The sequence below is a fragment of the Quercus robur genome, chromosome 11, assembly GCF_932294415.1.
Source record: "Quercus robur chromosome 11, dhQueRobu3.1, whole genome shotgun sequence".
NCBI lineage: Eukaryota > Viridiplantae > Streptophyta > Magnoliopsida > Fagales > Fagaceae > Quercus > Quercus robur.
The window spans coordinates 6,674,846-6,700,906 of record NC_065544.1 but is presented as its reverse complement, the minus strand read 5'-3'; the positions used below and the strand labels follow the sequence as shown (position 1 = coordinate 6,700,906).

The 26,061-nt window shown below is 39.5% G+C and overlaps 1 protein-coding gene across 2 annotated transcripts; it reads left to right on the top strand.

Annotated features, from left to right (window-relative positions):
- LOC126706417 (cyclic nucleotide-gated ion channel 1-like) lies at positions 1-24,792 on the top strand. Of its 2 annotated transcripts, XM_050405857.1 has the most exons (8): positions 1-22; positions 258-395; positions 1,983-2,418; positions 3,159-3,371; positions 17,037-17,314; positions 20,206-20,317; positions 21,862-22,137; positions 24,075-24,792. In XM_050405857.1, the coding sequence occupies exons 2-8, from the start codon at positions 358-360 to the stop codon at positions 24,390-24,392; spliced, it is 1,671 nt and encodes a 556-aa protein (XP_050261814.1). In that variant the 5' UTR covers positions 1-22; positions 258-357; the 3' UTR covers positions 24,393-24,792. The 2 variants fall into 2 exon arrangements, with proteins under 2 accessions (XP_050261814.1, XP_050261815.1); XM_050405858.1 differs by lacking the exons at positions 1-22; positions 258-395 and adding an exon at positions 834-1,408.
- Positions 24,793-26,061: the final 1,269 nt, after the last annotated feature.

The following is a 26,061-nucleotide window of genomic DNA, read 5'->3' as shown; positions in this document are numbered from 1 at the left end:
GCTTCATACTTGAGTTAAGCAGGTTCAATTTACTTCTTGTAAATACACATTCATGTCTCTCTAAGATACATATTTTAAACTACTTATAGTTTGCTTTAATATTTACATTTCTAAACAGCTAAAATTAAATTATGTTATATGTAATGATATTTGCTTACTTGTCATGTCTAGCTCGAGTGAGACTCTTCCCCTTATAAGCGTAGTGTGAATAGTGGCTAATAGGTTGTAACTCACTAATTTCTTTTCCATTTTTTCAGGGATCCAAAGTCAGAACTTTGTGGTAATGTTCGTTGGCTCTGTACATATTTAGAGGTTGATTCATTCTTCTAGACGTTGTATCACTGATAAACTTTAGTTATGAGTTACCTTCGGCAACCGCATGGGAATGGTTCTAGGTTAATTTCTTTTGCTCTTAATGCGATTTAATTTAACACAGACACACACTCTCTTTCATTTAATATATTTTTGACCCTTAATATTTAGGGTTATTTTCATGTTGGTCTTTAATATTTCCAAATTTCTATTTTGGCCCATAAGAGTATTCACATTGATAGTGCTAAAATTGCTTAAAAGTTATTTTAGCCACCAAAACATAAAAAAGCAGACTACCTCAATGGTGTTAAAAGTTAAAAATTTTAACAATCAAGCTACAGTAAGCCATTATCTTAAGCAATTTACTATAGCTTTAAAAGAAAAGGAAAAACAAAAAAATTACTTAAATATATTTGACAATTTACTGTAGCTATAAAGTTATATAAAAATATTTGATTTCATTCTCTGTCCTCTTCCCTTTAAAAAATTTTTTTGTCTTTCTTTCTTTTTCTCTTCAGCATCTCCGTGTCTCACTTTCTTCTCTTATTTTTCTCTCTCCTCTCTGTCTCTTCGTCTCGTCCTCCTCTCTTGCCTTTCTTTTTCTCTTCAGCATCTCCATGTCTCTCCCTTTCTTCTTCTTCTTTTTTTCTCTCTCCTCTCTTGCCTACCTCCTCTAACTCAAAATCAAAATGGCTAAGATCGGTGACGATGTGGGCATGTCTTGGAGGTTGAGATCGGCGACAGTGTGGGTAGCTCAGTTTGTGGGTCTTGCGGTGGTTCGGTGGATGTGGATGAGTTTCGGCGGGTGTGGCTGGGTTTTGGTGGGTTTGTGATTTGATTTTGGGTGGTGGGGTTTCTGATTTGTAGGGGTTGTGGCCCTTGTGGGTGGTAGTGGTGGTCTTTTTGGGTTTGGTTGGTTTCAATTTGGAGGGATTGATAGTTGGGTGTTGCGGCTATGGGTGGAGGTGGCTGTGGCTGTGGCTGTGGCTGTGGCTGTGGTTGTGGATGTGGATGTGCAGTGGTTTCCATGGCAGTGACAGTAGTTGTTATGGGTGGTTATGGCGGGGTGGCGGTGGCTTTGGCGGTTATTTATTGGGTTAGATATACTATTTTTTATTACGTTGAATATATTATTTTAATAAGGTGAATATTAAAATAAAATTATAATATATTTTATAAAATGAATTGATAAAATAAATAAATTAGTTTTTTTAACTCTAGAAGCTAAAAATTTTTAGCTCAGGTAACGTGTGAGACTATTTTTAGTTTGGTCCTTGATGTTTTGCAAGTTTCATTTTGGCCCTTAAAGTTTGGCTCCATTTTCAAAATGGTCCATCTCTATTATTATTCTCAAAAGTACAAAATACTGAAAATAGACCATAACATGTCACCCATTTTTGTGCTACAATAAGCCACGTCAGCTCGATAATCAACACTAAGCCAAATTTACATTTCCCTTTGATTTCCTCTATTTCCTGTGGTCAAAGTGCCAAACATCAAATAATAAACTTTCCTATTCAGGCAAAAAGTTTGTAATTTGATGTTTGAATGACATTATTTTGTGAGTGTGAAACTATGTAGTTCTAATGGTTGCATTTTTTGTGTTTTACTCGCACCCTACATAGGATAAGAGTCAATAATTGATTTTATGTTTGCTATGTTTTATTCAGCAATAATCATGACATCGAGTGGCAATTACCCAAGAATGGTGGAGGAGATGCAGTGCAAGAAGCAACAACAACATCGAAGACATATATTCTTGACCCAAGGGAGAAGTTCCTTCAAGGGTGGAATGTAGTATTTGTGTTGTCATGCGTGACTGCAGTAGCACTGGATCCATTGTTCTTTTACCTTCCTGTGATCATTCAAGACAAGAAGTGCATTTGGTTCGACAATAGATTGTGGATCACAGTTCTAGTTTTGCGATCCTTCTTCGATTTCATTTATCTAGTGCATATTATATTGCAATTTCGTACTGGTTTTATAGACAAAAAGCTTCTGAAAAGTGGAAAACCTGAGTTAAATACAAATGCTAGGAAAATAGCTAAGAAGTATTTGTGGCCACGCTTAATATTCGACATTCTAGCTATTCTTCCCATCCCACAGGTAAGGGAGACCTTAGCTTATTGTTACTTAAATCTTGTTGCTAATTGTTGCTTAAATCTTGTTGCTGTTTAGGACTTTTTTTTTTTGGAGAAACTTTGTTGTTTAGAACCTTAAAGATAGAATTTTGGATTTTGTGCATGCTATTGTCTTGCTCCATCTAATGATTCGTTTGGTTTTTTTCTTTTTTGAAAAAAAAAAAAAAAAACTTGGCAATACTCTAGAGGAAAGTTGGATATAGTATAGAACATAATAATACTATACGGCTTAAGATGAGTAGTTTCAAAATTTTGTGTTGAGTATAAACGTGTGAGTAAAGTCGTATATTAAATAACAATGACAAGATCAGCGTAGTTAATATAATATAGTTAAATCCAAACCCATAAGTTTATAGTGTTCTTATACATTGGAGAATTTGAATTTTGAAGTCTCCCCAACATTTTGTATGTATAAACTTTTTTTTTTTTTTTGGCAACATTAATTAGTTTTCTAGTTAACATAATATTGCACGTATAATGAAGTAATAAACATTTAACATTTATATATTTTATTTTTATATTAAGAGAAAGTCAAGTATAATATTTGACTTTATAACCAAAAATTTGTCAAAAGTAGGTTTGCAACAAAAAAAGATATAAAGTAACTCCCAGACACCCATTACTACTATTTTCTTTAAATTATCATTGTACTACACACGGATTTTTTTCCAATTAACACGGAATTTCTTTTAATCTTTTGTGCAGGTGGTAATTCCGACTATTTTTTCAGAAATGAGAGGCACGAAAACTTCAAATAAAGTGAAACTCTTGAACACTATTGTTCTTTTCCAATATGTGCCAAGGGTATCTCAAATCTACCTATCCTGGAAGAAACTAACAAGAAATGACAAGAAGTTTGATAGAATCATACTGGTCAGAGCGTCATTGAATTTCATACTATACATCCTTGCTGGTCATGTAAGTTTGGTTGAGTAACTTCGTAATCATTAAACTTATATTGGCAAGTTTTGATGTTTTATCGCTGTTTTGTTGACTTTGATAAGAAATTAGACTTCAAATGAACCAACATACAAAAAAACAATCATTATAGTCTAAAGATTTCATTTTATTAAGGCCAAAATATGTTGTTAAGTTTTGATGTTTTATCGCTGTTTTGTTGACTTTGATAAGAAATTAGACTTCAAATGAACCAACATACAAAAAAACAATCATTATAGTCTAAAGATTTCATTTTATTAAGGCCAAAATATGTTGTTAGTCCCTAAAAAATTTACCAAGTAAGCACTTAAGTTCCTGAAGTTTTAAATGAGTACTATCATCCCATAAAGTTTAAGGATGAGTACTATTGGTCCTTTTATTATGCGTCATTAGTCTCATTGCCTATATATTAATGGAACAATGACCTGATAATTTTCAATGGATCAACAATGGTTTTATGTTAAAAAATTACACATGACATATCAGAAAACACATGACCTGGGGAAGACCAAAATCAAACCCATTTCGAATTGGTCTTCCCCAAACCAAACTAAGCCCTAACCCATTTCGAATTGGTCTTCCCCAAACCAAACTAAGCCCTAACCCACCCCCACCTACTACGATGGCTTCTTCTCCACTCGAAAATAGAAAAAGGAATTGTACATATGTTTTACCCAATTCTAAAAATGTAATAGAACACAAAGTTTTCTATAGTGAGAGGTCTTGTTATTGGGTTACTAGTGTGAGTGAAGTTCCACGTTGAATAATAATGAAAAGAATAAATATCTAATATAACATAATTGAACCACCATGCACCCTTGGTACTATGGTCACTCCACAAGTATTAAGTGTTTGTGGGGTATAGGGTGTGGGGTGTGGGGGCAAAGGGTAGAGTTTAAGTCTCTAAGAGGGAGCTTCACATACAGGGGCGGCTTGATGCATTTGGGGGCTTAAGGCGAAAACTAAAATTGAGGCCTTCTATATATTTAAATATGACTTAAAAAAAATATTACTTAAATTCTACCTTCTTGTTTTAGATGCAAAATTATTACTAATTACATGAACAATGTATATATATTTTTTTAGAAAGTCTATAGACATAAAAAATTGACAAAACTTTCATACCTGTTGATATGGTAGATTGATAGTGGTAAGTAAAAGAGAAATATTAGTGATAGACCTAGGTAAAAACTAATAAAAGTTTGTCAACTCAATTATTGTGGAAAACGGTGTGAATTTTTTTTGTGTATTGCTTTTTTTTTTTTAAATTTGCTACATTCACAACATTTTTCATAACAAATCCTAATTGTTAAGTTGCTATTGATTCTAGTTTGAATTCACTACTGAAATTATTTATTTTGTTATCAATACGTAACAGCCTCTAATAACTTACTACTTTGGATTTGTTGTAAAAATATTGTAAAAAATGTTGTGAACATAACATTTGTACTTAGTAAAAAAAAATATTTTACGTAATGGCTAATGTACGGCACCGAGTTTCCAAAGCCCATACTGGCCTTGGGCCCAGACCCATCTAGGCCCATACTGGCCTTGGGCCCAGACCCATCTAGGCCCCGGGCCCAAGCCCATACCGGCCTTGGGCGCAGGCCCAGCAGAAAGTTCCAGTTACCTTATGCCCTTCTTGAAACTGCCTTAGAGTAAAAACAAGTTTTGGGTATTAAGTTCCCGGGGTTGACCGGTTAATCTTTCCCGGTAGAGCGCATGAGTCATATCCGGGAAGGTCATGATATGCACGGGAACGTGAGTTGCCGAACATAATCGGTGAAAATGGAACCAAGTTCCAAGATCATAAATGCTGCACCGCCCTTTCACCTAAACAACCACTTTAACCAGATAATACTGGACCTTCAGTAGCACTAACGGTGATTGTAATCATGCTCTCCCCACTAACCTTGGCTATAAATAGGAGAAAGTTGGGAGAAGAAGGGGTTCAGAAAATTTGAGGGAAAACAGTCAAGGAGAGGGTACTAACTGGGTGTTACTTTGAGTCTCTCTGCCGAGAACGACCCATTGTAGGAAATACTTAAGCCCACTACAAATAAATTGTGAGCCCAAGTGACCTAAGGTCCAGAAGTCTTGCACTTGGTTCTTACAATTGGCGCCCACCGTGGGGCTCTCCTACGAAGCTGTGGTTTCAGTGAGACTCAAGCAAGGGAGATGTCTGAGGAGCGTTCAGGAGGGCACGTTCCGAGCAATTCCGCAGGATCTTCTCGGGGATCGACGTGGAGGGAGAGAAGGCAGAAACGGCTGGAGGATAGGGAGCATCCAAGAGGAGAGGAAAGGTCCGGATTGGGAGAAGGATCGGCCCAGACACACCGGACGATTTCAAACGTCTCAGCACATCGGCAACATGATGATAGAGACCGGGAGCTGGAGCGGTTGCGCAGATTGGTAATGGACTTGGAGCTGGAAGCAAGGGGTCGGCGCCACGAAAGGAACCACAACCCCCAACCCAGGAGGAACCGTGGCGAGGAAGGTTCCAGCCGATCTGTTACACAACAACACCGAGACCGATCACGTTCTCAAGAGTCACGTCGTCACTCCCGGGAGACGCGTCGTAGACGGGACCGTTCCCGGTCACATGGATATGATAACCAAGGGTCAGAGTCGCCAGAGGAGCGGCGGCACCACAACGCCGCGATGGACGCCATGAGCAGGGCCTTGCGGATGGCAGCCCGGTCCCCATTCTCGGAGGAGATTGAACGGGCACCCATGCCGAGCAGATTCACGCGCCCACCATTCAATTCCTATGAGGGGAGGACGGACCCCGTGGAGCATGTCAGTCATTACATCCACATGATGTCTTTGCATGCGCACAACGATGCATTGATGTGTAAAGTATTCCCCTCTAGTCTCGGCTCTACCGCACTGAGATGGTTCAATGGGTTGCGGAAAGGTTCTATACACAGCTTCGCCGAGTTGATTCAGGAGTTCGGCAGCAGGTTCGTAACATGTAGCCGAGTGCAACAACCAGTCGACGCGTTGCTTTCCATGAAAATGAGGGTCGGGGAAACCCTTCGGAGTTATGCCAGCCGATACTGGGAACTCTACAATGAGATTGGTGGAGGAAACGAGAAAATTGCGGCTAGCACCTTCAGGATGGGGCTCCCCGAGGATTCTGAACTGCGGGAGTCGCTGACAAGAAGACCCCCGGAGGATATGAGGCAACTGATGAGACGCATAGAGGAGTACAAACGCCTGGAGGATGATCGGCTGCAAAGCAGAGGGAAAGCCCCTTTTACGGGGAGATCTCAGCAAAGCATCTTGCCGCCAAAGCCGAAAAGGGACTTCAGAATGCAGGAACCAGAGGTGCAGATCGAAGGGGTTAATGTGTTGTTTAAAGAGCCCGTGCACAAGATACTGGAACGGATAAGGAACGAGCCATTCTTCAGATGGCCGAACAAAATGAGGGGCGACCCATCTCGGAGGAACCAAAGCCTATACTGCACCTATCACAGAGACAAGGGGCACACCACCGAGCAGTGTAGGGTATTGAAAGATCATCTCGGGCAGTTAGTGAAGGCAGGGCACCTGAAAGAGTTTGTAGCAGATACCACTGACCGGGGGACCGAGCAGGGCGCCCAACAGAAAAGGAATCCCCTTCCACCACCCCTGGGGGTAATCAACGTCATTCATGCCGCACCGAGAGGGGCAGCAGCGGCAAGGATGGTGATGACAGTGGCTTGCGCGGAGGGAGAATCATCCAAGAAGCAAAAGAAAGTTGGACGGCCGGACATCTCGTTCGGAGAAGATGATTTCGAAGGAACCATCCAACCTCACGACGACGCTTTGGTGGTGACAGCCCGGATAGGCGGATTCTTGGTAAAGAGGGTGATGATTGATCAGGGTAGCGGGGCTGACGTTATGTACCCGGACCTCTTTGAAGGGCTCGGGTTAAAAACCCAGGATTTGGCGAAGTATAACACGCCATTGGTCTCGTTTGACGGGAGAATTGTGATTCCCGAGGGGCAAATCTCTCTCCCAGTGGACATGGAGGGCAAGGAAGTTGTAGTTACGTTCATAGTAGTCCGATCATTCGCACCTTACACCGCAATCCTGGGGAGACCGTGGATTCACGCCATGGGGGCTGTTTCGTCCACCCTTCACGTAAAAGTGAAATTTCCTACTGAGTACGGAGTTGTGGAGGTAAGGGGGAATCAACAGGTGGCGAAGCAATGCCTCGTAGCCACGGTCCAGTGGGAAAAGGAACAGCTCGGCCAAGCTGAGCACGCCGAGAAAGAGACTGCATAGCAATTACAGATACCCCAGGAAAATGGGGCGGACGTTGCCGAGGAGGTGCTGAAGGTAAGAATTCTCCCAGATAGTGACAAATACTTCCAGATAGGTACAAGCATGAATGACCGGGAAAGGGTAGAGATGTTGTTGTTCCTATTGCAGAACATAGATGTCTTCGCGTGGAACCCGTATGAAGTGCCCGGTGTAGACCCCGAGTTCATTGTTCACAAACTCAATGTGGACCCATCGTTTCCCCCGAAAAAGCAGAAGCCGAGAAGAGCATCAAAGGAACACGTCGATGCAGTAAACCTGGAGGTCCAGCGACTGAAGGAAGCCGGGGTCATAAAAGAAATATTCTTCCCGAGATGGCTAGCAAACACTGTCGTAGTAAAGAAGAAGAGCGGTAAATGGAGAGTTTACGTGGACTTCACCGATTTAAACAGAGCGTGTCCCAAGGATCCATTCCCAATGCCCAAGATTGATCAGCTAGTGGATGCCACGTACGGGCACCCGAGAATGAGTTTCCTGGACGCCTTCCAAGGCTACCACCAGATTGCCTTGGCGCCCGAGGACCGAGAGAAGACAGCATTTATATCCCCGAATGCAAACTATTACTACGAGGTCATGCCGTTTGGATTGAAGAATGCCGGGGCCACCTACCAGCGTATGATGACAAGGATGTTCCGGGGAAAAATTTGGGTGCACGGTTGAAGTTTATATCGACGACATGGTAGTAAAAAGCAGAAAAGAGTCGCTGCATACTGAAGACCTTCGGGGAGTACTCGAGATACTACGGCGACACAGGCTGCGCCTAAATGCCGAAAAGTGCACTTTCGGAGTGGGGGCTGGCAAGTTCCTGGGTTATCTGATCTCCACTCGGGGAATAGAGGCTAACCCCGACCAAATAGAGGCCGTCAATCGCCTCAAACCACCGAGCAACCCTAAGGAGGTGCAAGTGCTCACCGGGATGTTGGCCGCCCTGAACCGATTCATCTCCAAGTTTGCCGATCGCTGCCGGCCATTCTATCAACTTCTGAAGAAGTGGAAGGGATTTCAGTGGGACGAGAGCTGCGATGAAGCTTTTCGAGAACTAAAGGAATATTTGGCAAAGGTGCCGAGGTTGACGGCCCCGGAACCCGGGGAGGATCTGTTTATGTACCTTGCAGTCACCAATCATGCCGTAAGTGCTGTGTTACTAAGGGACCGGGGAGTGCAAATGCCGGTGTATTACGTGAGCAAGACCTTGGTCGATGCCGAGACAAGGTACCTGCCTCTTGAAAAGTTGGTTTTGGCCTTGGTACACGCCACGAGGAAGTTACCACACTACTTCCAGGCACACACAGTGTTCGTCCTCACCGAGTATCCATTGCAATCACTGTTGAAAAGATCCGATTTCACAGGACGGATTGCTAAATAGGGGACTCGGTTGGGATCGTTTGACATAAGATACCGACCTAGAAGCTCGGTGAAAGGGCAGGTTCTCGCTGATTTCATCGCGGAATTTACACCTAAGAGTGAAGGCATGGTAATCTGTAATGCGGAGATTCGCCCGTGGAGGTTATTTGTGGACGGCGCATCAAATGCTCTGGGGGCTGGGGCTGGTATTGTCATAGTCACCCCTGAAGGTATGCGACTGGAACACTCCTTCAGATTGGGGTTTAAAGCCTCGAACAACGAAGCCGAATATGAAGCCCTGCTGGCCGGACTGAGGGCAGTATTGCATCTGGGCGCCAAGGACGTGGAAATCTACTCGGACTCTCGGCTGGTTGTTTGTCAGATCACTGGAGACTTCGAGGCTCGGGATCCCCGAATGAAAGCTTATCTAAGTACGGCAAAGCAAATTATCGGTCAGTTTGGAACGGTGAAGATATCCCAGGTAGCCCGGTCACAAAACAGGCATGCTGACTCTCTTGCCACGTTAGCCTCATCTGCTACCGAGGACACCCCGAGGCTTATCACGATTGAACTTGTAAGGGAGCCAAGCATCTGTGTGAAGACTGCTCTCGACCAGGCCGGAGTAGAGGTTGCGCAGGTGGCGGTGGCCGGACCATGCTGGATGAACCCGATCATAGACTTTCTTTCCGAAGATAAAGTTCCAGAGGATGAGGCCGAGGCCAACAAGATTCGACGAATGGTTCCCAGGTACTGGTTGTCTTCGGACCGAAAGTTGTACAGAAGGTCCTTCGCGGGCCCTTACCTCTTGTGCCTGCATCCTGAAAGAGTCAAGGAGCTCCTAACCGAGCTGCATGAAGGAGTATGCGGCGGGCATGCTGGGGGACGATCTTTAGCACACAGAGCAATGACGCAGGGGTTTTGGTGGCCACAGATGCAGAAGGACGCCGCCGAATACGTTCGGAGTTGCGAACAATGTCAAAAGCACGCCCCAATGATCCATCAGCCGGCAGGACATCTAAATCCTGTCAGCAGCCCGTGGCCATTTGCACAATGGGGGCTTGATATCCTCGGGCCGTTCCCCTGAGCAACGGGGAACCGCCGTTTTGTACTGGTGGCTGTGGATTACTTCACAAAGTGGGCTGAAACTGAAGCCTTGGCCAATATCCGGGATACTGACGTAAAAAAATTTGTATGGAAAAACATAGTTACAAGGTTTGGGGTGCCGAATTCACTAGTGACAGACAACGGGCTACAGTTCGACAGCAACGCTTTTCGGACTTTTTGCAGCGAGCTCGGCATCAAGAACAGGTATTCAACCCCGGCATACCCCCAGAGCAACGGCCAAGCTGAAGCAGTAAACAAGACTATTTTGAACGGGCTCAAGAGAAGGTTGGATGGAGCGAAAGGAAGATGGGTAGAAGAACTACCTAGTGTTTTATGGGCCTACCGCACGACCCCCAGGAGATCCACGGGAGAAACCCCATTTTCTCTGGCATACGGAGCAGAAGCAGTGATACCAACCGAGGTGAGCTTATGCAGTGCACGGGTCGCCGGGTTTGACCCCGTACAGAACGCCGACCTTATGATGGAGCATTTGGATTGGCTAGAAGAATGCAGGGAGGCCGCGACCGTACGTCTTGCCAAGTATCAGCAGAAGCTGGCGCAAAGGTACAACCGAAATGTAAAGACCAGGGAATTCAGTGCCGGGGAATTAGTGTTAAGAAGGGTAGTGGGGAACATGCGGGACATGGCTGCAGGGAAGTTTGCTCAGAGTTGGGAAGGACCGTACAGGGTCACAGCCGTCGCAGGTGCAGGGGCCTACTACTTGGAGGACCTGGACGAGAGGCCGCTCCCCCGACCATGGAACGCCAACAACCTGAAGAAATTCTACGCGTAACCATCAATGTAAGCCAAAACTTGTATTCTATTAAGATTAAGAGCATGATGAACTTTTTTGTCTGTGCTGTTCTTTTTTTGACCCTGTAACCACACCAAGAGAATCGCCAATAAAGCCTAAGGACAGAAACCTGACCCTCAGCTCGATCAATATCGCCGAGCAGGTGAAAACCTTACGAATAAAGCCTAAGGACAGAAACCTGACCCTCGGCTCGATCAATATCGCCGAGCAGGTGAAAACCTTACAAATAAATCCTAAGGACAGAAACCTGACCCTCGGCTCGATCAATATCGCCGAGCAGGTGAAAACCTTACGAATAAAGCCTAAGGACAGAAACCTGACCCTCGGATCGATCAATATCGCCGAGCAGGTGAAAACCTTACGAATAAAGCCTAAGGACAGAAACCTGACCCTCGGCTCGATCAATATCGCCGAGCAGGTGAAAACCTTACAAATAAATCCTAAGGACAGAAACCTGACCCTCGGCTCGATCAATATCGCCGAGCAGGTGAAAACCTTACGAATAAAGCCTAAGGACAGAAACCTGACCCTCGGCTCGATCAATATTGCCGAGCAGGTGAAAACCTTACAAATAAATTCTAAGGACAGAAACCTGACCCTCGGCTCGATCAATATCGCCGAGCAGGTGAAAACCTTACAAATAAATCCTAAGGACAGAAACCTGACCCTCGGATCGATCAATATCGCCGAGCAGGTGAAAACCTTACGAATAAATCCTAAGGACAGAAACCTGACCCTCGGCTCGATCAATATCGCCGAGCAGGTGAAAACCTTACGAATAAATCCTAAGGACAGAAACCTGACCCTCGGCTCGATCAATATCGCCGAGCAGGTGAAAACCTTACGAATAAAGCCTAAGGACAGAAACCTGACCCTCGGATCGATCAATATCGCCGAGCAGGTGAAAACCTTACGAATAAAGCCTAAGGACAGAAACCTGACCCTCGGCTCGATCAATATCGCCGAGCAGGTGAAAACCTTACAAATAAATCCTAAGGACAGAAACCTGACCCTCGGCTCGATCAATATCGCCGAGCAGGTGAAAACCTTACGAATAAAGCCTAAGGACAGAAACCTGACCCTCGGCTCGATCAATATTGCCGAGCAGGTGAAAACCTTACAAATAAATTCTAAGGACAGAAACCTGACCCTCGGCTCGATCAATATCGCCGAGCAGGTGAAAACCTTACGAATAAATCCTAAGGACAGAAACCTGACCCTCGGCTCGATCAATATCGCCGAGCAGGTGAAAACCTTACGAATAAAACCTAAGGACAGAAACCTGACCCTCGGCTCGATCAATGTCACCGAGCAGGTGAAAACCTTACGAGTAAATCTTAAGGACAAAAAACTGATTCTCGGCTCGATCAATATCGCCGAACAGGTGAGAACCTTACAATCAAATCTATAAGGACGAAAGCACAATTCTCGGTTAAACCAAATCCTGATAAAAACCTAACCCTTTTTGCAAAAACTAAGTCCAATAGCGCTCTCAAATTACCCACAGCGCCGCACAACAGGTTTTTGAGGGTACCATTCTATTAAGCGACCATAGCACTGGTATAATTCAAGCAAAACGCAAAACAAAGATAATTTCATTCAACAAATTGGAACGAAGAAGAAAACGGACTACTAATTAAACAGGTAAAAGCAATTGTTCAATCACCACATCTCGGTGACATGGGCAAATAAAACCGACAAACTAAAAACCATTGTTCAATCACCACATCCCGGTGACATAGGCAAATAAAAGCAAAATAAAAATAAGCTAACAAGTAAAAATAAAATCAGCTGGGAGGTTGAGTCGGTGTTGGCACTTCCTGCTGGACGGTCAGGGGAAAAGGCTGGCCCTCACCAAGAAGCTCCTGCACGGTAGGTATGCTCGTGGCCTCCATATCCTCGGGCTCGGCATGAGAGTCGATTTGCTCAACCAACTCCCTCATACTGGCCGTCTCCTCCTCGTCAAAAGCAGCCGGGGCGTTCTGGACGGCAGGTACAGGGTTCGAAAATGGAATCTGGCTGGGGTCTCTCAGCGGCGAGTCTTCAGGAACTCCCATTGCCTGAAGAGCAGCAAACCACCCGGCCTCGAAACCCATATGCCAAGCCCGAGCCACCACCGGCTCTGCGGAGTTCTCGGCGTCGGCAAAGCCTACGTCATACCACTTTTGCTCCGCGGCCGCCAAGCCTGCCCTGAGATCGGCTATCTCGTCGGCATGGGAAGTGTTGAGGCTGAGGGCTTCGGCTAGTTTGAGTTCCGTCTCATTTTGCCTGGCCAGGAGGTCAGCACACCTTTTTTCGGCTGATGCCCGGAACTTCTCCGCGGCAGTAGCCTTCTTCTCGGCAGCCTCAGCAATCTTTGCCTTTTCCTTAGCCGTTTTTACTGCTGACTCCCGCGCCCCCTTCTCGCGCTCGTTTTCCTCATCAAGCTCCCGTGCCCGGGCAGCCACAATGTGAGCCAGTTGAGCGGCCTAGCAAGCACGAAGGTTAGCAAAGTGACAAAAGGAAATCTACATGGAGTAAATAGACAAAAGAATTACCGCAATGGCGTGCCACTCTAACCGGCGCCCCACGGACTCCTCGGACCCATCATCAAAGGCGTGCACGTCCTCGGGAAGTTGGAGAGCTCCGGCCAAGGTTTGGGCAATACGGCCGCCCTCGCCCTTATCCCACATCCGAACAGAGGCCGTCGATGGCAATGGCTTGCCGTCCAGAAGGAACTTTGGCTCCCACGCTGAAGCCACTTGGGAGGAGGACGCGCCCCCCGTGCCGGCTTCGGTTGGCGGCTCACGGATAACAATTCCCCCTGTTGGTCGGGGAGGAGTCTGGACAGCGGCATCCCCCGGGCCCGTGGAATGTTGCTCGGTTACTTTCTGCTTCTTACGGGCCCGTCCGGACTGCGGAGGGGGAGGAGGCTGAGACACTGGACCCCGACCCTGAGTAGGCGGGGGCTGGTTAGTCGGCCGGGCACCAGGCACGAACCGATCAAGGGTCATGACTCTCCTTGCCACCATTCTTGCACCGGGCTGGATCGCTTCAACTAGCAAGTTAGCCGCGTCTGTCACTTGCTGTTGAGGCTCGGCGGGTGGATCCTCGGGATGGGGCTGCTCTTGGGCTTGGTCCCCTTGTTGTATGGCTTCGTGAGCTCTCTCTCTAAGGCGCCGAGATACCTGTTCCGCGGAATCGTCTCGCAGGGGAACTAGTTCGTCCGCAGCAGTGAACCGCCGACCAAATTCCCTCGCTTCCCCGGTTGTAAGCTTCGGCGGCAAGAAATTCACGTACCGGACGTCTATGTACGATAGCAGGGGGCTGTCAACTATCAACGCCTGCTTGAAAGGCTGCCAAGTAGAGTAAACCGGTTCCACGCCGAGGATCAGGTGTGAGGCCTGGAGTTGCCCGTCCCAATGCACGTAGATCTCGGAACGGAGGACGAAGTTTAAGTCCCTGGTGTGGACGGCTCTGAGGTCCTGAACAAACATTTTGCCGTCTGCAAAAGAACAGATAACGCATTAGCTTTCAACAATAAAAAATTTTTTACTCAAACAATTATAAGAAGGGGATGGTACGAACCCACTTCACGCCGTGTGAGGGGGCAAGGGATCTCCCCGGCAAACCAATTGCCGCGCACCCTGACGAACTCCCCGGCGGAGTTCCTGTTCGAATCGGGTAGGCACGATATCAGCCATACCCGAGCATCCCTCGTCTTTAAGTAATAATTTGTGGATTTGCTCCCACAGAGGCTGTACATTTGGTTGATATCATGGTGGTCTAATTGTAAGTCAAGGGTATGGTTCAACTGGCTGACACAACTAACTACCCGGTAAAAATTGGGGGGAAGCTGGTCGGGGCACAGCCCATAGTAGGTGAGTGTGCTTATCAGGAGGGGATCTACCGGGAACCTAACCCCACCTTCTAAAATGGACATCAAAGGAAAGAAGGCTGTACCCTGCCCTCGGTGGAGTTCCATATCACTCTCATGGCAGTAAGCCACGTCCACGTCATTGGGAATACTAAATTTACTCCTAAAGGTGGCCAAAGCAGCCGGGGTATCTAGAAGGTAAGAATAACCCATCTATAAAGCCTAAAACTACAAGAATGAACTCAAAGAAACAAAGCTGAAGGAACAGGAAGGGGAAGAAAGACTTACTTTGGGTTCTAAGGAGGAAAAGAACGCTGAGCAAGCAAGCGCACAGAAATGTGGTCGGCAGAGAGTAGGCACTAAAGATCAGAGGCGAAGGAAAAACGGAATGATGTTTGGAGAAGGACTATTTATAGAGTCAGAAGAAATGGGGAAAGAAGAAACACTTAATCAAGCAATAAATGGGCACAGCCTACGAGCGACCCAACAAATGCCAAGCGTAACCTTTTTGCGCGCCGCTTCGGTTCACGAACTGTCAGGCAATAATGACGACTGCGCCTGGCGCCGCGAAACGGCGCGTCTTTTGAGATGAATATTAATGAGAAGTGACAGCCAGAAGTCCCAGACTAGAAGATTCCCGAGGTCAAAAGGCCCAGGCAGCTCCTTGATTCTCCTCGGCGACCGAGTATGAATCAAGGGGGGGCTATTGTACGGCACTGAGTTTCCAAAGCCCATACTGGCCTTGGGCCCAGACCCATCTAGGCCCATACTGGCCTTGGGCCCAGACCCATCTAGGCCCCGGGCCCAAGCCCATACCGGCCTTGGGCACAGGCCCAGCAGAAAGTTCCAGTTACCTTATGCCCTTCTTGAAACTGCCTTAGAGTAAAAACAAGTTTTGGGTATTAAGTTCCCGGGGTTGACCGGTTAATCTTTCCCGGTAGAGCGCATGAGTCATATCCGGGAAGGTCATGATATGCACGGGAACGTGAGTTGCCGAACATAATCGGTGAAAATGGAACCAAGTTCCAAGATCATAAATGCTGCACCGCCCTTTCACCTAAACAACCACTTTAACCAGATAATACTGGACCTTCAGTAGCACTAACGGTGATTGTAATCATGCTCTCCCCACTAACCTTGGCTATAAATAGGAGAAAGTTGGGAGAAGAAGGGGTTCAGAAAATTTGAGGGAAAACAGTCAAGGAGAGGGTACTAACTGGGTGTTACTTTGAGTCTCTCTGCCGAGAACGACCCATTGTAGGAAATACTTAAGCCCACTACAAATAAATTGTGAGCCCAAGTGACCTAAGGTCCAAAAGTCTTGCACTTGGTTCTTACAGCTAATATTTGAGCTTAATTAAATTAAAATTTGGGGCATTTTTTTCTACTTGGGGCCTTAAGCGATCACATCAATTGCTTATCCTGTAGAGCCGATACTGTCCACACACGTGTATACTTAAATTAGGCTAGAGCAGAATTTCTATCTTATATCAAAAAAATATAACATAATTGAGCACATATTCATTGGGCTTAGCTTTTTGGGTTAATGTGTGGCTCTATATGTTATATTAATTAGTTAAAGAAGCCCTCCAAGGTATTTATCTTCCCAACACATGTGTATACTTAAATTAGGCTAGAGCAGAATTTTTATCTTGTATCAAAAAAATATAACATAATTGAGCACATATTCATTGGGCTTAGCCTTTTGGGTTAATGTGTGGCTCTATATGTTATATTAATTAGTTAAAGAAGCCCTCCAAGGTATTTATCTTTCCAACACCTATATCGTTATTGAGTGAAACTCATTTGATCTTGCACTCCTTAGACGCAAGGATCTTTCCAAATCATGTATAATATTGTGTTCTCACTCTATGTACTTGTTTTATTTTTCTTTGCTACTTTCTGGTTCAAACCCATGAGTTATTTGCATGTCACGTTCAAATAGAATGTCTTAGTAACAATAGTAGATGATCCTGCATAATTTCCTAAGTATTTTTCCACCGGTCCTGAATTTTTAGAACATCTACTTTCGTTGATTGAGAATGATTTATATCTGATACATATCTTAAAATCTTTCAAAGATATTAATTAGAAGTTTCATCTCTACATAATTCTCTATTTCTCTATATTATTTTTTCTTGTTGCAACAATTAATATTATTTAGTTTGGACATCTATAGAATTTATTCACGATGTTTAATAATTTTATGGTCTTTTAGGTATTGGGAGCCTTTTGGTATTTCTTCTCTTCTCAACGACTAGCGGCTTGTTGGCACATAGCATGTGAAAATCAAAAGGAATGTAGAAGTTCATTTAACTGTGACCAAAATTTTGGAAATCTCTCTTTTATAGATGATATTTGCCCTATAAAGACCGAAAATACAACGTCATTTAACTTTGGAATATTTCTTGAAGCCCTTCGATCTGGTGTCTTAGATTCCACAGATTTTCCACAAAAACTATTTTACAGTTTCTGGTGGGGCATGCGAAATTTGAGGTATGCACATATGCTATATTATATTCCTTATTAATCTATTTAGATATATTCTTAAATTTGATGGCTGCACATATTAGGACTAATATATATATATATATATATATATATATATAATTTAGAATTTAAATAGTTTTAGACTCTTCAGTTTTTGCACCTAATAATTTACTTGCCACAAAAATTAGAAACTTAGATAAACACATGGCAAAAAATTGGATTCTAATTGAAATCTAATTTAAAATTTAATTGAATTTGAATTCTTTGGTTTTTACACTCAATAACTAGAGTCTATAGTCTACATTTTCAAATGAGAGCGTGTCACTATATCTATATCCATTATATCTCTACTAGGCACCAGAATAAATTATCCAATCATTGTATAAAAAAAACAATTATAAGTTATCTTTCAGTAAGAATATCAAAACAAACAAAGCAAACTTATTCGTTTGCACTTAAAATGTACTGTAATATGTAAAAGGAACCTAAGAGAGGAGAATAAGAATGATATTTTTATCTTAATGTCACAAAAGTGATTTAAAGAACTATTTTCCTGATAGTCATTCAAAATTTGCAATAGAACCACCTAAAAACACAAAATAAATCCTTAAAACAACAACCCTTCTGTGGATTACCTAGGACAGCACAAAATCATATAACAAAATTATAAATTGTACAAGGCGGGGGGAGTAGAATAACAAAAATATTCAACTATAAATGAAGTTTTGCGTTATACAACTATAAATGAACTTTTGCTCTATATATATGCCTTTGTGTGGCAGATTGTATAAGAAAGAGTGAAAGAGAAAAACATAGTCTCTTTTGCTGTTAATGTACTGTGCATGTTTTCCTTGATTTCCACAATAAATCAGTTTCAATTTTCTTAGTCCCAATTGGTTTTGTGTGTCTATTGTCCGCTGTTTATAACCCCAGTCTACAATTACAAAGATTAGGCCATTTTGTAGTTGTATTTTGGTTATGTAATGTATTATAAACCCGGTTTAAAACACTAATATTATTATTTTCGTGTATGTCCTAGTAAGTATTACTGTTTACTCAAAAAATAAAAAAAGTAGGGATGTTTATCCCACATTAGTTGTGTATGTCTAGTGTCCGCTGTTTATAACCTTAGTCTACAACTACAAAGGTTAGACCATTTTGTAATTGTATTCTGGTTATGTAATGTATTATAAACCTAGTTTAAGACACTAATATTACTATTTTCGTGTGTTTTCTAGTAAGTATAACTGATTATTAAAAAAAAATCCTAGTCCTACATTTGTTGTATTTCTTTTTTTTCTATTTTTTTATTTTTTTATTTTTTAAAATGCTTTCTGACTTGTACTCTTATCTCACAAAAGTAGCTTCTGCAAGTAGTCTTCTCTCACATAATCTTTTGCTTCTAAGTTTAGTTGTGGTGGAACTCAACATTACTGATATCGAGTTCCACTTTATTTTTAAAAATATAATTTGCAAAGAACTCAATAGTTCAACTTAAAAAAAAAAAAAAAAAAAAAAAAAAAAAAAAAAAAAAAATTGTACAGAATACAAGTTTTCTAATATCAAGTTTCACATGGCAATTTTTATTCAGAAAAGCCACATCAGCACCAGCCACCATGGCAAAACACACATGGAATTCAATATTGGTAATATTGAGTTCACATAGAACTCGATTTTCAAACTATCAAATTCCAAAAGGGTGGTATTTTGCCAGATAGTTTGGAAATAATGTTATTTTGCTAAATATTTCAAAAATAAGTGGTATTACGCCATTTTGCCTCTCTGATTCTTTGATGGGAGTGGACCTTCTTTGTGGAGTTGTGGTTATAATAGAGAAAGAAAGAGCCAACAGAGGGGAATGGGTCGAAGGAGCCTTTCATCTTGGTTTTATCACTGTTGTTTCTGTTCATATCGATTGTAAGGTTTGGATTTGTTTTGATGCCAAACCTAGTCACTAGTCTTCATTAGATTCGGTGTTGCACTCTTGAGGAGTTTTGATTCTTTGGGGAAGAACAAATTCATACTGTTTTTCCGAAATTATATTCAAAAGAAAAAAAATTAATCTAATTATTTTATTTTATTAGATTTTAGGATTTATTTTAATTATTTTAAAGATTTTTTAAAGATATTTTATTACATGTAATAAATAATCCCCATGTCACAATTTAATTGGGACGACTAATATATGTCATAAGCTAATATGGCATTTAACAGACACATTAGCAAAAAAAGTGACAGAGAGTTAACAATCCAAACAACATAGAACGTTAAGGGGCACAATTAAAATTCTGAAACTTTGGAGTATAAAATCCAAACATCCCAAATTTCAAGGGTGTGTTTTGCGCTTTACCTAAAAAAAGAAATAGTAGCATGTGATAGAATTCGAGTTCAATATTAGTCTTCAATTTTTGTTTTCTTCTTTTAGGCATGTGATTATGGTTTCTTTCTATTCATAGTGAAATTAATGATGGGCATAAATAAAAACTAATAAGAGCTAGCCACATCAACATTTTGTAAAAATGTTGTAAAATAGTTTGTGTCTGTAGCAGTACTCAATGGATAATTCAATCCTCTTACATTAATGAGAAAATTTCTCAATGAAAAAAAAAAATGAAGAGTAATGTTACAGACACAAACTATTTTACAACATTTTTACAAAATGTTGATGTGGCTAGCTCTTATTAGTTTTTATTTATGCCCATTATTAATATCACTTTTTTATTTATCAATAATTACTCACCACATCAGCAGTTTGTAGAATTTTTTGAAAAATAGTTTGTATCTCTAGCATTATTCTTATCAATTTCCCCAAAAAAATTTGTAGTCTTATTTTATTCATTGTTGTTATAAATTTTTAACATTAATTATCATACATTATAGTTGTTCCTTTTTTGCAGTTCCCTTGGTCAAAACCTCCAAACAAGTAACTATATATGGGAAAATTGCTTTGCACTTTGTATTTCCATCTTTGGCATGATACTATTTCTATATTTCTTGGGAAATTTGCAGGTGAGTACCCAATTCTATTCTCTTCTATTCTCTTCTTTCTGAAAATTTTTAAGTCTCCTAGTTATATGTGAAATTATTTAGTACATTCAAAATATTACATTTTCCTCTCACATAAAAATAAGCTTCATATATGGACCCATCGACAAGATTCATGTTTATGCGAGAGAAATTTGTTATACACTAGAAGCTTCATATATGGACCCATCGACAAGATTCATGTTTATGCGAGAGAAATTTGTTATACACTAGATGTAGATGCACATAATGAAGAGAGAGAAAGAGAGAGTGATTTGTAGATAGGAACTATGAAGTATGAGACATCATTTTTATTAATAATAATAAATTCTTGAACGAAAAACATGAGTTTGGAAATTCGATTATACATGAGAAAATTGTTAGACATCCCATGATGCCCATCCTTTTTTTTACTGAATCTTGTTGACCAATAAGTAGAAAATAAATAAAAACATTAACTTCTAGTTTTCAAGGTAAGTGTTCCATCATGATATGTTTACATAAAAAATGATGCAAACAGGCAACTTTTTAAGAAACCAATTAAGGTTTATCAATATGTTAGCGTCAGGATGTACTTGAAAAAAAAAAAAAAAAAAAAAGGATGTACTTGAAATCCCATTCTAACCTAAGATAACCAGGTGTCTATTTCACTAACTAGATTAGAAGAAATGTGGCCCATTTCTTGGTGAGGGTAAGGGTTCAATTTATTGAGCATATCACACTTGGTTGTAAAGAGTCAAGAAGAAATTTTCACAACGAAAATTCGGCAAAGTTTCATCTTATTTTCAAAGTAGAAATCTAGTAGAGTTCCACATTTTACACGTTTAACATGCAACAACAGCATTCTGCTTATGGTGCACCAAGGTGAACCATGGTGTCCCATGTATTTGAGACTTTACGTTATGATATCCACATTACGATATCATAGGTTCCTTAGGTCATTTGAAACCTTTTTTTTTTTTTTTTTTTTTTTTTTTGAGAAGAAGGATCATTTGAAACCTAAACCTTCTCTCTATATCTTATTTTCCTTTCTTTTTTTCTTTTTTTTGGGAAATGTATTAGTGCACGACACATGTAATTTAGGGTAACATTTTTTTTTTTTTTTTTTTTTTGTGAATTACCCAAAGAAGTTGTGTGTTGAAGTTGAACAATGAGATGTATAATTGTAAAATGTAAACTATTATAATTAATTTTAGAAATTAAATTCTACAAGAATGTGATGTAAAACCTAAGTTTTACCTCTCTAATCTCAACAGGCCACATAATCATATTACGTATTAAAGAATAAACACAACCACACTCAATCAATTCTGATATCCATTTGAAAAATCCAACTTAACTATAAATTTATTGAGATGTTATTATGTGCAGTAGGATTTATTAAATTTTAAGTAAAAAACTAATGTATCAATATCTTCTTGAATGGTATAAAATATGAGTTTTACACCTTACTTTTACCGAATTGAAACTCTTAATTTCAATCCCTGTTAAGAATTTGGTGAATTGAACTGACAAGAGAAGTGGGACAGATGTACATGCAGTGGACAACATCAAAATCAATTAAAAAGTGGGAAAAGAAACGCATGAAGATGAAGTCGAGTAAACGACAAAAGCAACAAAAAAATCTTAAGTCGTGGATGTCCAAACATGAATTTCATGGTGCAACAAAGGGCAATATTAATGACTACATAGGTCAGAGATATGAAGCAGACGAAGACGTTTATGTCGAGACCCTTATCCCTGATCTTCCTTCTGAACTTCAAAGCGATGTCAAGCGCCATATCTGCTTAGATCTACTAAAGAATGTGAGTTTCATTACCTTTATAAATTTGGTAAATAACTCTTTTTCCCATGCATAATTAATGACTAAGAATTGTACTTTAAATTTCATAAATAAAAAGGGAAAAAAAGAAGAATAGTATAAATAAATCCCAGCTTATTGAGATAGAGAACACTTCTTTTTTCTTTTTAGAATGAAATAGAAAATAATTTGAAGAGACTTCAATTTTTTTTTTTTTTTTTTTTAAAAGACTTCAATTGATTAGTTAATATAATATATAGGGAATATTACTTAACACAAAAACGAAAGCTCAAGCCGAATTATATTAAGCACTCACTATTGTCATTATTATTTAATGTTTGACTTTACACAAACATGCATGAATACCCAATACAACTAATTTATGTAATTTGTTATTTGTATATGCTTGTTATATAATTACATGAATAACAGTTAGAAACAAGTATTTATTAGCTTTAATGTATTATTGATAGTGAGAATGAATTATTTTTAAAATTAATAATAATATCCTACTAGATCCAATATCTAATGAGTAATAAAATATCATTTGAGAATTAAATTAAATAAAATGTTAAATAAATAGATTTTAGAATTTATTAAGTATACATAAGAATAGTTGTGGCTACGTGTGGTCAGACTATTGGAAAATAAAAATTCGAATCGATTCTAACAAATATGAATTTTGGCAAAATACATTGTTTAGAGAAATGTAATTTTCAATTATGTTGAACTATTATGAAAAAATAATTATGCCGATTGAAATTGCATTCGATTATGTTTTTGGGAATATTCTTTTCATCAAATAATAATTTATTATTAAAATATTATACAACTAATCATTTTAGTAAATAATAACCCAAGAACAAAAAATTGTTAAACTCTAAAGATGATATAATTAGATATATGAAAAAAAATTTATTTTTTAATTTGATTATTTGTACAAAAACCAGAACAAAAAAAATATATACGCAGCAAATTCCCTAACATCTTTATAAATTTTCATAATTTCTATGATTTCTCTACAATTATCCACAATTTCTTTACAATTTATAGATTTATGTACAAACAATTTTCCATAAAGTGGGCTTGCAGCATAGACAGCAGTGGGTGGCTATGGCTTGTGAATTCTGTTATATATATAGATATAATACAAGTCTAAGCTAATATAATAAAACTCGGGTCTTAAACACTGTGCTTATGTCAAATGGATATAAATATTACATATGAGAAGCTTTTATCTTGTAATTTATTATAAAAATAGTAAAATTATTAAGATAATTTGCTGTACATGAAACTGTAATATCAAAGTACTTACCTAGAAGTTTAAAATAGTACTCTGGCTAAAATTTTATTACCAAAATTCCTACAAAATTTAAAAGCAAGTACTTTTTTTTTTAATTTACCGTAATAGTAGGTATTGATATATAGTTAATTACGTTCATAAAAAAAATTACTTTATGTTACAAAATGTGTTTCCACATGCGATCTTAAAAAACACTTGTCTATATTTTTTAAGATCAATGATATTAATTATTTAAAACATTTCTTTAATTGCTAAGAGTTTTGTAACTTAATTCCTGATGTTTCCAACAGAGACATCAAGGATTTGAATTCATTCTCCCCCGTTATAACTTATAACTATCAAACTATTTATTAAAAAAAAATCATTTCTTTAATTAATTTACATATGTTTCTTTAATTAATATTTGAATTAAATTATATTACTCAAATCATTTCTTAAATTAATATACATATGTTTCTTTTATTAATTAATGCATTAAATGCTCATATTGCTAGTGTAATATAATTAAAGGTTAATTAGTTTTATGGTATTTTGTCAAAAAAAAAAAAAAAGTTTTATGGTATTTTCAACTTGAGCATCTCTTTATATGGTTATGAACTACATTTGTACTTCGACTTATATTTGTTTTTCTTCATCAGCTGACTATCATAAAAGATAGTGGATTTGCTAAGAAGAACCACTATTGCTTAAAATCTGCGACTCTCTCAAACCAGTGTTCTTCAACGAGCACCAGTACATTGTTAGGGAGGGAGACCCAATTGATGCAGTATTCTTGTTTACAGAAGGCATTGTATGGACTTATACAAGCAACAATGGTGAAGGATCTGACCCTCGACATGCTGAGCGTCTTGAAAAAGGTCAGTACTTTGGAGGAAAACTTCTTGAATGGGTTTTGTCACCTACCTCCGACGACATGTACAACCTATCAAAACTCCCTATTTCTTCAAAAACCCTGAAAACACACACAAAAGTGGAAGCCTTTGCTCTAATGGCCCATGACTTGAAACAAATATGGCATTCTAAGTTGTCAAGATTAGGCCAAGAGCAATTGCAGTCTAAGGCAGCTGCTCGTGTACAGCGAATCTGGCGCCGCAATCACCCGAAGACAGATGATAGCAATAGCGTTGGTGGTGGTTCAAGAAAACTTCAGAATCCAGCAAAGCCAGACAGTATTGTTGTTGCAAAGAAATAGTTTGTTTTCTTGTCTTTGTAGTATTAAGTTAGTTTTTCTAGTCATACGATTGCTACTTGTTTGGATTCTGAAAATGATAATGGTAGAATTAGAAAAAGAGTAACGTGTGAAACCATAAATTGTTCAGGGGAACATTTTTAAATTCAAATAAGGATTTTGCCTAAGTCTTATGTTTACACCTTTTAATTATTTTAGTTTGTAAGTTATAACTGATGTTGTAGACATCTCATTTTGTTCTGCATGGCCTATATGTACTTGGAAGTCCCCAGTCTTAATGACGAAAAATTAAATTACCAGCAAAATTATTAGTATTGTGTATGAAGTTCAATGACCAAAAACAAAAACCCCAAGTTTTAACCCAAAATTCCATTTCTAACCCATTTTTGCAAATGGCTCACCAAAGTTGTGGCATATGCATCTTTGTGACAAAAGCCTAAAATCACTTCACTTCTATTTTGATGGGATCTTCTAGTCAATCAGCCTGGCGGCCTGAATTTCCCACCAAACCCTAGAGCCTAATAAACTCTATAAATACCCCCACTTTCAACCTTCAAAAGATCCCACTTTTTACACCCGTAGCAAAGTTTTGCCAAATCATTCCATAATTTTCAAAGAGTTTAAAAACAATTTTTGGAAGAACTTGATTTTTTGACCTTTAGTAGCTAGAAAGCTAATATTTTTCTCATGATTTCTCAATTAAACTCACTATTTTTATGATCATTTAGCCATCATTTCATTAGTCTTAAGTTTCTCCACCAAAATACCAAAACAATCTCACCTTTGTTCAAGATGTTGATTCATAAACATAGTTGCAATAGTTCATTTCAACCATTAGACTGGTCATTTACATCCATGTAAGGAGGTAAAAGAGTGAGGTATGGATCTTTTTGCATGACCCATATTTCTCCTCCTTGATGATGATGACGACGATGACGACGATTATTATTATTTTGCTTTATGTCATTTTTTAAAAAAATTATTTTCATTTTATATTTTTATGTTTTATTATTAGTATGATGTGTGATGTATATTCTTATGTTGTTTTTTATTTGTTGTATGTTTTGTTATTAATATGATGCTTGGTATATTGTGTTATGTTCTTTTTTTACATTCGTTTTTATATTTTGTTATTAATATAATGCATGATGTATGATAATTTAAATGATAACATGTTGTTTACTTATGTTTTAATTTCATTTTTTAGTTTTTAGAAATAATATGAATCTAGAAATCTAGTTGAAGCCCAGTACTTATTCCAACATAATGACACATTTCGTACGCATTTTTGACAGAACCCAGATTCTTTTTTATTTATATATATATATATATATATATATATACAAGATAGAAATTCTATTCTAACTTAATTTAAGTATATATGTGTGTAAAGTTCTCTCTTAGAGATTTGAATCTCTGCCCTTTTCCCCCTACAG

Coding starts and splice junctions, on each gene's coding strand:
- LOC126706417 (XM_050405857.1), top strand. CDS start 358: ATGAGTTACCTTCGGCAACCGCATGGGAATGGTTCTAG. Junction 17,315..20,205: donor TGGGGCATGCGAAATTTGAG/GTATGCACATAT, acceptor CCTTTTTTGCAG/TTCCCTTGGTCAAAACCTCC. Junction 20,318..21,861: donor ATTTCTTGGGAAATTTGCAG/GTGAGTACCCAA, acceptor GAAGTGGGACAG/ATGTACATGCAGTGGACAAC.